The 13,975-nt window shown below is 42.6% G+C and overlaps 1 protein-coding gene across 1 annotated transcript in view; it reads left to right on the top strand.

The window, feature by feature from the left end:
* The window catches only part of wdr18 (WD repeat domain 18), a 97,498-nt gene extending 84,306 nt beyond the window's left edge, over positions 1 to 13,192 (top strand). The window contains exons 9-10 of the mRNA XM_014216070.3: positions 1,408 to 1,476; positions 10,841 to 13,192. Of these exons, the coding sequence (XP_014071545.1) occupies positions 1,408 to 1,476; positions 10,841 to 10,969 (198 nt within the window). The 3' untranslated portion in view covers positions 10,970 to 13,192. The remainder of the gene's footprint in view (positions 1 to 1,407; positions 1,477 to 10,840) is intronic.
* Positions 13,193 to 13,975: the final 783 nt, after the last annotated feature.

Raw genomic sequence — 13,975 nt, 5'->3', positions numbered from 1 at the left:
AGGTGTCTGGTTAGACTGTAAACTCTCCTTCCAGACTCACATCAAACATCTCCAATCCAAAGTTAAATCTAGAATCGGCTTCCTATTTCGCAACAAAGCATCCTTCACTCATGCTGCCAAACATACCCTCGTAAAACTGACCATCCTACCGATCCTCGACTTCGGCGATGTCATTTACAAAATAGCCTACAATACCCTACTCAATAAATTGGATGCAGTCTATCACAGTGCCATCTGTTTTGTCACCAAAGCCCCATATACTACCCACCACTGCGACCTGTTCACTCTCGTTGGCTGGCCCTCACTTCATACTCGTCACCAAACCTACTGGCTCCAGGTCATCTACAAGACCCTGCTAGGTAAAGTCCCCCCTTATCTCAGCTCGCTGGTCACCATAGCAGCACCCACCTGTAGCACACGCTCCAACAGGTATATCTCACTGGTCACCCCCACAGCCAATTCCTCCTTCGGCTGCCTTTCCTTCCAGTTCTCTGCTGCCAATGACTAACTGGAACGAACTACAAACATCTCTGAAACTGGAAACACTTATCTCCCTCACTAGCGTTAAGAACCAGCTGTCAGAGCAGCTCACAGATTACTGCACCTGTACATAGCCCATCTATAATTTAGCCCAAACAACTACCTCTTCCCCTACTGTATTTATTTATTTATTTTGCTCCTTTGCACCCCATTATTTCTACTTTGCACTTTCTTCCACTGCAAATCTACCATTCCAGTGTTTTACTTGCTATATTGTATTTACTTTGCCACCATGGCCTTTTTTTGCCTTTATCTCCCTTATCTCACCTCATTTGCTCACATTGTATATAGACTTCTTTTTTTACTGTATTATTGACTGTATGTTTGTTTTACTCCATGTGTAACTCTGTTGTTGTATGTGTCAAACTGCTTTGCTTTATCTTGGCCAGGTCGCAATTGTAAACGAGAACTTGTTCTCAACTTGCCTACCTGGTTAAATAAAGTTGAAATAAATAAAAAACCTCTGAAGACCTCCCCACAAGATAGCTCTCCCGAGACCAGAGTCGGAAACCACTTCTCTACACTGCCATGCATAACTCCTACTTGTGGGCGTGTAGTCTTCGCATCTGAACCCTTCCCACCTCCATTTCAACATATTGTCCATCCGCGTAAGCTTTATTGACCCGAGCCGTAAAATAAAGTCAGAACTCCCACACAGTTGTGTGTCAGTGGACGGGGCGGTACATTGCAATTGTGATCCGCTCTGTAAATCTGGGGAGCGGGATCACGCCCCTTGTTGTTATTGTCTGGTATTGTCATTGTCAGCCCTTTGTTGGCATTGTCACACTCACGCCACTATCCACTTCTGGATTTGACTTTGGACATGGCCTGTGCACCTTGTTTGACTGTATGTTCTCTCTCTTTTAGGCCCAGAAGGAGACCTATTTGGAGAAAGCAGACAAACTCTACTCCATCATGAGTGCCGTAACAGACAAGGTAAGTGGGCAGGTCGATGCAAAAATGCACGTCATTACACAATACAATTCCCCATAGATGTTATTTCAAATATCTGTGTGTTTGTCGACATAAGGTTAGTGAGCAAGTCAACGTCATCTCAGGGGGCCATGTGACTCCGCATTATAAACCACATGTTCTAAGGGTGTTAGATGTATGTAAATGCTATGTACAGTGCTTTTAGAAAGTGTTCACACCGTTGACTTTTTCCACATTTTGTTAGAGCCTGAATTTAAAATGTATACTATTTAGATTTTTTTTGTCACTGGCCTACACACAATACCCCATATCAAATTGGAATTATGTTTTTAGAATTTTCTTTCCCCAAATCAATTACAAAATAAAAGTACTCAACCCCTTTGTTAAGGAGTAAAAATGTGCTTGAGTCGTATAATAAGTTACATGGACTCAGTGTGTGAAATAGTGTTTAATGTGATTTTTGAATGACTACCTCATCTCTGCACTCCACACATACAATTATCTGTAAAGTCCCTCAGTTGAGCAGTGAATTTCAAACATATTCAACCACAAAGACCAAGGAGGTTTTCCAATGCCTCGCAAAGAAGGGCACTTCTTTGTTGGTAGATGGGAAAAATATTTTCTTTTTAAAAAAGCAGACATTGAATATCCCTTTGAGCATGGTGAAGTTATTAATTACACTTTGGATGGTGTATCAGTACACCCAGTCACTACAAAGATTTTAATTAAATTACTATAAATATTCAACTTTCATGAAATCACAAATGCAATACATCAAAATATAGCTTAACTTGTTAATCCAGCCAAGGTGTCAGATTTCAAAAAGGCTTTACGGCGAACAGCGTCCAGCACACAACTGCATAACAAATCATATTCAACCAGGGATTTGCGACACGAAAGTCAGAAATAGCGATATAATATATGCCTTACCTTTGAAGATCTTCTGTTGGCACTCCAAAATGTCCGTTACATTACAAATGGTCCTTTTGTTCGATAAAGTCCTTTTTTATATCTATAAAAACTCAGTTTAGCTGGCACGCTTCAGTCAATAATCCACTCGGTTTCCCCCTTTCAAAATGCATACAAAATGAATCCCAAACGTTACCAATAAACTTATCCAAACAAGTCAATCAACGTTGATAATCAATCCTTAGGTACCCTAATACGCAAATAAACAATACAATTTAAGACAGAGAATCGTTATTGTCTTTACCGGAGATAAACAAAAAGAACGCGCTGTTTCGGCCATACGCTTGGAAACTACAGCCAAAATGGGAGCCACTTAGAAAAACTACAACTTCTAGCTCATTTCTCCAAAAACCAGCCTGAAACTCTTTCTAAAGACTGTTGACATTTAGTGGAAGCCCTAGGAAATGCCATCGGAGACGATTTCGCCCTATTATAAAAGTGCCAAGCATTGAAATCAGTGGTATGCTGAATATTTTTTATGGTTCCTCGGGGTTTCACCTGCCATTTCAGTTCTGTTATACTCACAGACATTATTTCAACGGTTATAGAAACTTTAGTGTTTTCTATCCAAATCTACCAATTATATGCATATCCTAGCTTCAGGGCCTGAGTAGCAGGCAGTTTACTTTGGGCACGCTTTTCATCCGGACGTCAAAATACCGCCCCCATCCCAAAGAAGTTAACTCAGTTGTTTAAGAGGAAGGAAACCTCTCAGGGATTTCACCATGAGGCCAATGGTGACTTTAAAACTGTTTAGAGTATAGTGGCTGTGAAAGGAAAAAAAACTGATGGATCAACACCATTGTAGTTACCCCATAATATGAACCTAATTGACAGAGTGAAAAGAAGGAATCCTGTACGAAATAGAAATATTCCAAAACATGCGCCCTGTTTGCTACAAGCCCCCTCAGTGAATGTTTCTGAATGGCTGAGTTACAGTTTTTACATAAATCTACTTGAAAATCTATGGCAAGACCTGAAAATGGTTGCCTAGCAATGATCAACAATCGATTTGAAAGAGCTTGAAGAATTTTGACAAGAAAAATGGGCAAATGTTGCACAATCCAGGTGTGGAAAGCTCTTAGAGACTTACCCAGAAAGACTAACAGCTGTAATCGCTGCCAATGGTGGTGCTACAAAGTATTGACTCGGGTTGGAATACTTATGTAAATGTGATTTCTTTATTTAATTTTCAATAAATTTGAAAACAATTCTAAAGACATATTTTCACTTTGTCATTATGGGGTATTGTGTGTAGATGGGTGAGATGATAAAAAAAAAAAATCATCCATTTTGAATTCAGGCTGTAACACATCAAATGTTGAATAAGTCAAGGGTATATGAATACATTCTGAAGACAGTGTAGTCGCCGCGGGTTAACATTTTTACAGGCTCCTTGCCAGAAGGCTCAGCGGAAGACTCTTCATTATGACCCTTTAACTCCTCACAGCGTTACTTGCACTTTACTCTCAGACATCTACAAAGGCCACGATAAGAAAATACAGCTGCAGCTACTACTTGCCAGCTCATACATACTTACACCACAGTGCGTCAACGTACTGACTGTAAGAGAGGAGAGACCCTACCGGCTATGGCGTCAGCAAAGGTCAATATTACAATATTGTGTCTTATCTGGAGACTTGGTGTATCCATCCTTCTCATATCCTTTCTTAGCTAGGGAGAGTTGATTTCCTATCTGGAGATCATGGCTGAAATGAACAGGCTTGTCAATATGATGCACCTCAAGAGATTGGTTTTCATTATAAAGACCACACAGTCAGTTAAAGGCACAATCTGTAACTTTCATTTCCACTGACTCATTTGAAAGTTGTGTTAACCTCTCAAACCAAAGACAATGGGGCGGTCAAGGTTTCTCACTGGCCAAAGATCTCCTGGCCTGAACATAATTTCGACTTGTAGTTTCAAATGAAAATGCATCGTGGTCATGTGGGACCCATAGATTAGCATGTGGTCTCTATATTAAACCAGTAATAGACAACATTTGCCTTATGGTACACAACATGACCAAAAGTATGTGGACACCTGCTCATCGACTATCTCATTCTAAACCCCCCCCCCCCCCCCAAACAATTATTTTTGTCACATGCGCCGAATACAACAGGTGTAGGTAGACCTTACAGTGAAATGCTTACTTACAAGCCCTTAACCAACAATGCAGTTTTAAGAAAATACCTACCCCAAAAAGTAAGCGAAAAGAAAAACAAATAAATAAAGAGCAGCAGTAAATAACAATAGCCGGGCTAAATACAGGGGGTACCAGTACAATGTGCGGGGGGCACCGGTGTCGAGGTAATTGAGGTAATATGTACATGTAGGTAGAGTTATTAAAGCGACTATGCATAGATAATAACAGAGTAGCAGCAGCGTGGGGGGGCAGGCAATGCAAATAGTCTGGGTAGCCATTTGATTAGCTGTTCAGGAGTCTTATGGCTTGAGGGTAGAAGCTGTTTAGAAGCTTTTTGAACCTAGACTTGGCGCTCCGGTACCGCTTGCTGTGCGGTAGCAGAGAGAACAGTCTATGATTAGGGTGGCTGGAGTCTTTGACAATTTTTAGGGCCTTCATCTGACACCGTATGGTATAGAGGTCCTGGATGGCAGGAAGCTTGGCCCCAGTGATGTACTGGGCCATACGCACTACCCTCTGTAGTGCCTTGCTGTCGGAGGCAGAGCAGTTGTCATACCAGGCAGTGATGCAACCAGTCAGGATGCTCTCGATGGTGCAGCTGTAGAACCTTTTGAGGATCTGAGGACCCATGCCAAATCTTCTTTGCCCTCTTCACAGCTGTCTTGGTGTGCTTGGGCCATGTTAGTTTGTTGGTGATGTGGACGCCAAGGAACTTGAAGCTCTCAACCTGCTCCACTACAGCCCCGTTGATGAGAATGGGGGCGTGCTTGGTCCTCCTTTTCCGGTAGTCCACAATCATCTCCTTTGTCTTGATCACATTGAGGGAGAGGTTGGTGTCCTGGCACCACATGGCCAGGTCTCTGACCTCCTCCCTATATGCTGTCATCGTTGTCGGTAATCATCACTGTTGTGTCATCAGCAAACTTAATGATGGTGTTGGAGTCGTGCCTGGCCGTGCAGACATGAGTGAACAGGGAGTACAGGAGGGGACTGAGCATGCACCTCTGAGGGGCCTACGTGTTGAGGATCAGCGTGGGCGACGTGTTCTTACCTACCCTTACCACCTGGGGGCGGCCCGTCAGGAAGTCCAGGATCCAGTTTCATGGGAGGTGTTTAGTCCCATGGTCCTTAGTGCACTCAAAGCTCATCACTAAGCTGTGGTGTTGAACGCTGAGCTGTAGTCAGTGAATAGCGTTCTCACATAGGTGTTCCTTTTGTCCAGGTGTGAAAGGGCAGAGTGGAGTGCAATAGAGATTGCATCATCTGTGGATCTTTTGGTGCGGTATGCAAATTGGAGTGGGTCTAGAGTTTCTGGGATAATGGTATTGATATGAGCCATGACCAGCCTTTCAAAGCTGGTACAAGTCCTGGTAATCCGTCTGGCCCTGCGGCCTTGTGAATGTTGACCTGTTTAAAGGTCTTACTCACATCGGCTGCGGAGAGCGTGATCACACAGTTTTCCGGAACAGCTGATGCTCTCATGCATGTTTGTGTTACTTGCCTCGAAGCGAGCATAGACGTTATTTAGCTCGTCTGGTAGGCTCGTGTCACTGGGCAGCTCTCGGCTGTGCTTCCCTTTGTAGTCTGTAATAGTTTGCAAGCCCTGCCACATGCGACGAGCATCGGAGCAGGTGTAGTACGATTCGATCTTAGTCCTGTATTGGCGCATTGCCTGTTTGGTGGTTCGTTGGAGGGCATAGCGGGATTTCTTAAAAGCTTCCGGGTTCGAGTCCCGCTCCTTGAAAGCGGCAGCTCTACCCTTTAGCTCAGTGCGAATGTTGCCTGTAATCCATGGCTTCTAGTTGGGGTATGCATGTATGTACAGTCATTGTGGGAACAACGTCCTTGATTTACTTATTGATAAAGCCAGTGACTGATGTGGTGTACTCCTCAATGCCATCGGAAAAATCCCTGTTGCCACAATGTTGGAAACACTGAATCGTCTAGAATGTCAATTGTCTGTGGAGATTGCATGGCTGTGTGCTTGATTTTATACACCTGTCAGCAACGGGTGTGGCTGAAATAGCCAAATCCACTGATTTGAAGGGTTGTCCACATAATGTTGTGTATATACACTACCGGTCAAAAGATTTAGAACACCTACTCATTCAAGGGTTTCTATTTTCTACATTGTAGAATAATAGTGAAGATATCAAAACTATGAAATAACACACATGGAATCCTGTATTAAACAAAAAAGTGTTAAACAAATCAAAATATATTTGAGATTCTTCAAATGGACACCCTTTGCCTTGATGACAGCTTTGCACACTCTTGGCATTCTCTCAACCAACTTCATGAGGTAGTCACCTGGAATGCATTTCAATTAACAGGTGTGCCTTGTTAAAAGTTAAATTGTGGAATTTCTTTCCTTAATGCTTTTGTGACAAGGGGGGGGGGGGGGGGGGTCCATCTCAGCACTAGAGGTGTCACTACAGACACCCTGGCTCGAATCCAGGCTGTATCACAACCGGCTGTGATTGGGAGTCCCATAGGGTTGTGCACAATTGGCCCAGCGTCGTCCGGGTTTGGCCGATGTAGGCCGTCATTGTAAATAAGAATTTGTTCTTGCCTAGTTAAATAAAGGTTAAATAAAGAAAATACACGAAATAGCCCTATTTGGTAAAAGACCAAGTCCATATTATGGAAAGAACAGCTCAAATGAGCAAATAGAAACGACGGTCCATCATTACTTTAAGACATGAAGGTCGGTCAATATGGAACATTTCAAGAACTTTGAAAGTTTCTTCAAGTGCAGTCGCAAAAACTATCAAGCGCTATGATGAAACTGGCTCTCATGAGGACCGCCACAGGAATGGAAGAGCTAGAGTTACCTCTGCTGCAGAGGATAAGTTCACAGGAGTTACCAGCCTCAGAAATTGCAACCCAAATAAATGCTTCAGAGTTTAAGTAACAAACACATCTCAACATCAACTGTTCAGAGGAGACTGTGTGAAGCAGGCCTTCATGGTTGAATTGCTGCAAAGAAACCACTACTAAAGGACACCAATAAGAATAATTGCTTGGGCCAAGAAACACAAGAAATGGACATTAGACCGGTGGAAGTTTGTCCTTTGGTCTGAAGTCCAAATTTGAGATTTTTGATTCCAGCTGCTGTCTTTGTGAGATGTGTTGTGGGTGAATGGATGATCTCCACATGTGTATTTCCCACCATAAAGCATGGAGGAGGAGGTGTTATGGTGTGGGGGCGCTTGCTGGTGACACTGTCTGATTTATTTTGAATTCAAGACACACTTAACCAGAATGGCTACCACCACAGCATTCTGCAGCTATTTGCAAGCCAATCTGGTTTGGGCTTAGTGGGACTATCATTTGTTTTTCAACAGGACAATGACCCAACACATCTCCAGGCTGTGTTAGGGCTATTTTACCAAGAAGGAGAGTGATGGAGTGCTGCATCAGAAGACCTGGCCTCCACAATCACCCGACCTCAACCCAATTGAGATAGTTTGGGATGAGTTGGACTGCAGAGTAAAGGAAAAGTAGCCAACAAGTGCTGAGCATATGTGGGAACTCCTTCAAGACTGTTGGAAAAGCATTCCAGGTGAAGCTGGTTGAGAGAATGCCAGGAGTGTGCAAAGCTGTCATTAAGGCAAAGGGTGGCTACTTTGAAGAATCTCAAATGTAAAATATATTTTTACACTTTTTGGTTACTACAGGATTCCATATGTGTTATTTCATAGTTTTGATATCTTCACTATTATTCTACAATGTAGAAAATTGTAAAAATAAAGAAAAACCCATGAATGAGTAGGTGTTCTAAACCTTTTGACCAGTAGTCTATAGTGCATATGTTAAAAAGCTGTGTAATATAATTTCGCAATGCAAGTCATTACTAGAAGTCAGTATAGAATACTCATGTGCTGGTCAAGAATTTATGACATGCGGTTATTGTGGTGGATGCTTAAATGAACGGCCAATATAAACGATGCAGTGCTGACTGCGACGCGGCACCATCAGTTTTTTTATGGCAGACTGCGACAGAGCATGTAAATGTCGAACTATAAAGCCAAAATGCTCTTCCATTGATGAGATTCACTGGCCCCGACGTATGTTTTTACTGGCCCTGGGCCAGCGGGCCATTTTTGTTGATGTTGAACCATGTTTAAATAACTTGGTAACAGTTACTTTTGCCAAGACCCACCCCCACAGTGTGCAACTTTTGAGTGGAAATTCAAATAAAAGATTGTGCCTGGGTCTGCTCTTCTGGGACTGTATGTTGGTTATGATTAGATCTCAGTATATCCCTGTCCTGGTGGCAACAGCAGCTGCTTGTCCCGTCCAATCATGGGCACTATCCAACCGCTCCCTTCTGGGCCCCCTGCTCCACCTTGGGCTCTCCAGCATTCCTTTCTTATCCTTGCCTACATGGCCCTTCATTTAATGGGCCTGTGGCTGGTGATGGTGGATTGCTTGCCTGATTCTCCCCTGGGATTGATTCTGCCTCTACTAGATCCAGCACTGGGAGGTCCAACCCAGTTCTAAAGATAATGAAAAAAAACATGCATGGCCCCAAATGTATAGGATCCAAAACTACCCCCTCACTATTATGGCCATGTAATTTTAGCCTATGTTTGGAGAACATTTATGGCACAAAATGGCTGCCATGCATCACGCAGGTGGGTGTTACACAGTGGGCAGAGCGAGTTACCCCTAAACAATGTAATTCACTTTGGAACCTATTGAAAGGCGCTATATTACTTCAATCTACCATTATTACTCTTAATAAGTCTAATGAATTAGCACGGAACCTCTGTGTCACTGCATCCGCTCGACCAGCGGGTGGATGCAGTGTGCAGTCTTGCATGTGTGTAATTGTGTGTACTAGGAAGGAGCAGGTTGGTGTTTTTTCGCAAAGAATTTGTCTGCTAAGTAGACGAGGCCGTCACCAGAGACACCTTATCCCTGGGCTCAGTGAGCCGCTGACGACTCCACCGCTCTGCCCCCCAAAGCGCCCTTAACCATTTTAAACATAGTGTCTTTGAGCGACAGACTTCTGGGTTGTACCATTTGGATACGTTTCTTCTACATCCGTTGGTACCAAACATTAGTCTGTGTGACTAACTTGGGCTGAACTAGAGCTGTGTGTGTTAGACAGGATCCCGAAGGGGCCCGGGGCCGAGTCTTTCTACAAAATGGTCTGGAGAGTTCGTATGGTTTGAGCTTCAAACTATTAAAAGCTGAGACTCATGGTGTCTAATACTATAATAAGCTCACATAGTCACTGTCACAAACTCCACACAGTTGTCACTGACTAGTTGGATATTAATTTCCAACTGAGCAAACAATGTCTGTACTTGCAGCATTCATATAAATCCATTTTTCTGTTATTTGCTTTGATGGACCATATTGTTTTTGTTGTGGACATTTGTCATTTAAACTCATTAATGCAACTGTTTATGTCATATTGTTTCATGTTTTACTTGTAGCCCTGGTTGTCCTGAAAATAAAATGGTAAAACACTTCATTGTGAGGCTAAATATAAGGGCTGGACATGCAGATAAATGGAAGTCAGATAAATGAAAAGCTGATTTTTGTTGGGGTCTCGGTACTGATAGGGTTAAGTGGATTAGTCTCACTCCATCCAAAAAGGGAGAACAGCCCTCGCTTGCTCCCACAGGCAAGACCAAAGCACCCAGCCCGGTACATCTATACCCAAGAAGGCAGGCAAACGAATAAATAAACTGAATACGGGCAATAGTTCTCCTCTCCCCTCCACTCTTTAATCTTGAAATATGAAAAATATGGACCGCTGTCATCCAACAGCTGCCTGCGCTGCGAATTTGGCCACAATGGGAAATGTTAATATTTGACTCTAAAAAACCTCCCTAATCTCACAAACGAGATTTGATGTTCCTCACCCCATGCCTTTGGGCTTTCCGTGGGGAGCTGGGTTTGTTCTTTGCCAGATTGTACCACCACTGGAAATGAATTCCCCCGCTCATTTGCACACAATGGAGCCTTTAACTCCAAATACATCACATTACCATAAATATTGGAGAGGTTTCATCCTTTTGTCGATTTCGATGAGTGGGTCTATGAGAGAAAAGCAAATATGTCCCCCGTTTTAGAATCCGCTGGGACCTGATACCTGAGGTGGTAGATTTAAATGTTCTGTGTCTACAAATGTGTTTGCTTAACCCCGATGGATCTATAATTTTACACTCTCACTTTCCTTCTCTCTCTTGCTCCCCCTCTCTCTTCTTTCTCTGTTTACTGTTAAACCTACAGAGTGTGTTTGGTGATGGTGAGAACACCAAGGTGCGTGTGTCGGAGCTGGAGGAGGAAGTGAGAACGCTGAAGAAGGTTAACAAGGACCTGTACGACTTCTCCACACAGCTCCTCACCAAGCCCAGCTAGAGAAGAGCCACCACCCCTGGACACGGCTCCCCCATCCCACCAGCAGGGACCCTACTAGGGGGAGGGAAGACACTGCAAGCCCCCCTCAATACAGACCGGTAGGCTAGGGAAATATAAGTTAGTGTGTGTCATTCATAGTGTTTTTTTTTGTAAGGGAGAGTGTACGTTCAGCAGGACTCCAGGTGTAAAAGTTGTACCATGGACCGTATTGCCTGTATCATGATCCCTCGGCATATTTTGGATAAAGGGTTTAATTTAATATGAAGAAAACGTGCTCACCTTGTTTGTGCGACATGTTCAATGTTAGCCACAGGCTACTTGCAGTAGTCTAGTGCAGCCAGATTGAGCCACATAATTGATCTTAGTGCTTTATTGACGTCCCTTGACCTCCTCAACTCACAGCCCTGTTCCTTCACACTCATCACCACTGCCTATAAGGCCAAAAATTCCATCAGCCAAAAATCGGTGTAACAGGATCCAGTTATTGCCCTCTGACCTTTCATCCTGTTTGTAATCTGGCTAACCATCTCAGATTCCTGCATTATCCTCTCCTGTTTTTTTGTTGTTTTTTTTGCCTCGGCTTTGCCACGTTCTATAACGTTCAACCAGTTAATAGATTAGAAGGATTTGTGCGACAAGGACATGATGTGCACCCAGGTGTGTTTGGCTTAGCATCAATGAGGCTGGTGTTAATTTCAGTCGCAAAATGGGTATGACCACCATGGTTCATAGGTCCCCTTCACCTTCTCTCAAGCAAAACTGTTTTCCCATTAGCAATATGCACATATTCTGTGTTAACCTGTTTGGCTAAAAACAGCTCAAGGCAGGAATATCTCTAAGAAAATGGTGGTGTTTAAAAAAAAAAAAATACGGAAGAGTAGATGAATATGTTTGATTAACCCTGAGGTTACTAGCCTGAAGACTGTGTACAGTTTTTCCGTGCCTGTAGAAAACATGGATTTGGTTGTGCAGTGCCCAGCAACGCTATATAATTGCAGAATCAGTTTTCAGAATCCTCCAGAAATGGCTCTTCCTCTCATCACTGCTAATTCTCCACCCGGGGCACTAAGTTAGAGGCAGCGACATAGAAATAGCGGTTGATTTTGGTCTTTTTCTCATTCGCCCGCTTTGATGAGATCAGAAAAATGCATGTGCCTCTTCGGTAGAGAAGAGGGAACTGATAAGGACAGCAGCCCTCCTGTGCAGAGAGAGCCATGGCTTTAGAACAGGGATTGGCATCTCTCCTTTTTGTAGGCCCGTAGTTTTAAAAATAATCTCAGTTGGGGTCTCAATTTACTGTTAAGAGTCACACTAGTAGAATACATAAAGTGCAATTTCAAAATGTGGTTTTACATCAGCAGTTTTCCTCTTGTTATATCAGTCACTGACAGTCATACAATTAGCCTATGTCAGCTAACATTTTTCAGATTGGTAAATTAGTCTATTAGCTATATAAATGTGTTCTAATCATAGTTGATTTAACAACCGGGGGGCCCCCCTTTGATTTTGTTAGTCATTCTAACTCAGATATCATATTAAAAACTGCAAACATTTGTATAGCAACTATGGCAATGTGTAGAATTGCAGGAAATTAGCTGTAAAACGGCCAATTTTTCTCTGCTCTATGGCAAAATTAATAGAATTGCATAACATTGGGAAATAATTGCTACGCCCCACGGCAAAATGTGTAGAATTGCAGGAAATGAACTCTAAAACTTCAATGTTTTGTCTCCGCTGTCAAAATATTTTGATTGCAAAGTAGGCAGGGAGGGACCCTGAACACAATTCCACTTAGGGCTCCCAAAAGGCTAGGGCCGGCTCTGACTGCATGTGTGGGTATGGATGTGGGTACACAGACCCACGAGCCACTGCGGCCTCTCATGGTGAGTTCAGATTTTTTGGGGGCCCCCACCCCCATCAAAGTTGCCCATCCCTGCTTTAGAACTTCTGCCTCTGTTCACAGAGGAGAGTGACTTACACGAAACCCAACATTGAACCCAATTAACTCACCGTTGGGGGGGCAGGCCAGTGAGATGGAGCTTCTGAGGGTTGAAAGAGTGACGTGTTCAGTGTGGGGGATTGTTTTGTTCCTCTAATAAAGACAAAAAGACCAACTGGGTTTGTACTTTTTTTGTGTTTTTGTATGCATGTGTTCTGTATTCACCAGAATAAGTGTTTTTGTACCTTTCTGAAATTATGGGAAATAAAAACAAAATATGCACATTTGTTGTATCTTGGCCCTTTTTTGCGATTGACCCGTTGTGAAAGATTAGAAAACTATTACTCCTGTATGCTTAATACAAGGACACAACTATGGAAATAGCTTTGTGCTAAAATTAAATCATTGAATATAATTTATTTTCATCAAAATGGAAGAATATACATTTTTGTCAAGTGCAAAGAAAAATCAAATGGAAATTTTTTTTTGCCTTTACCTCCCTTATCTCACCTCATTTGCTCACATTGTATATACTTATTTTTCTACTGTATTATTGACTGTATGTTTGTTTTACTCCATGTGTAACTGTGTTTTTGTATGTGTCGAACTGCTTTGCTTTATCTTGGCCAGGTCACAATTTTAAATGAGAACTTGTTCTCAACTTGCCTACCTGGTTAAATAAAGGTGAAATTAAAAAAATTAAAAAAATTAAATTCTCTGTACACATACAATTATCAACAAGGTCCATCAATCGCACATGGAATTTCAAACACAAAGACCAGGGAGGTTTTCCAATGCCACGCAAAGAAGGGCACCTATTGGTAGAAATAAAAATGTAAAAAGCAGACATTGAGTATCCCTTTGAGGGTGGTGAAGTTATTAATTACACTTTGGATGGTGTATCAAAAGATACAGGCGTTCTTCCTTTCTCAGTTGCCGGAGAGGAAGGAAACCACTCAGGGATTTCACCATGAGGCCAATGGTGACTTTAAAACCATTAGAGTATAATGGCTGTGATAGGAAAAAACTGATGGATCAACACCATTGTAGTTACCCCACAATATGAA

Source organism: Salmo salar, chromosome 10, assembly GCF_965601325.2.
Source record: "Salmo salar chromosome 10, fSalSal1, whole genome shotgun sequence".
Classification (NCBI taxonomy): Eukaryota; Metazoa; Chordata; class Actinopteri; order Salmoniformes; family Salmonidae; genus Salmo; species Salmo salar.
Note: the sequence above shows the minus strand (reverse complement) of the source record. Positions and strands in the feature narration are given on the sequence as shown.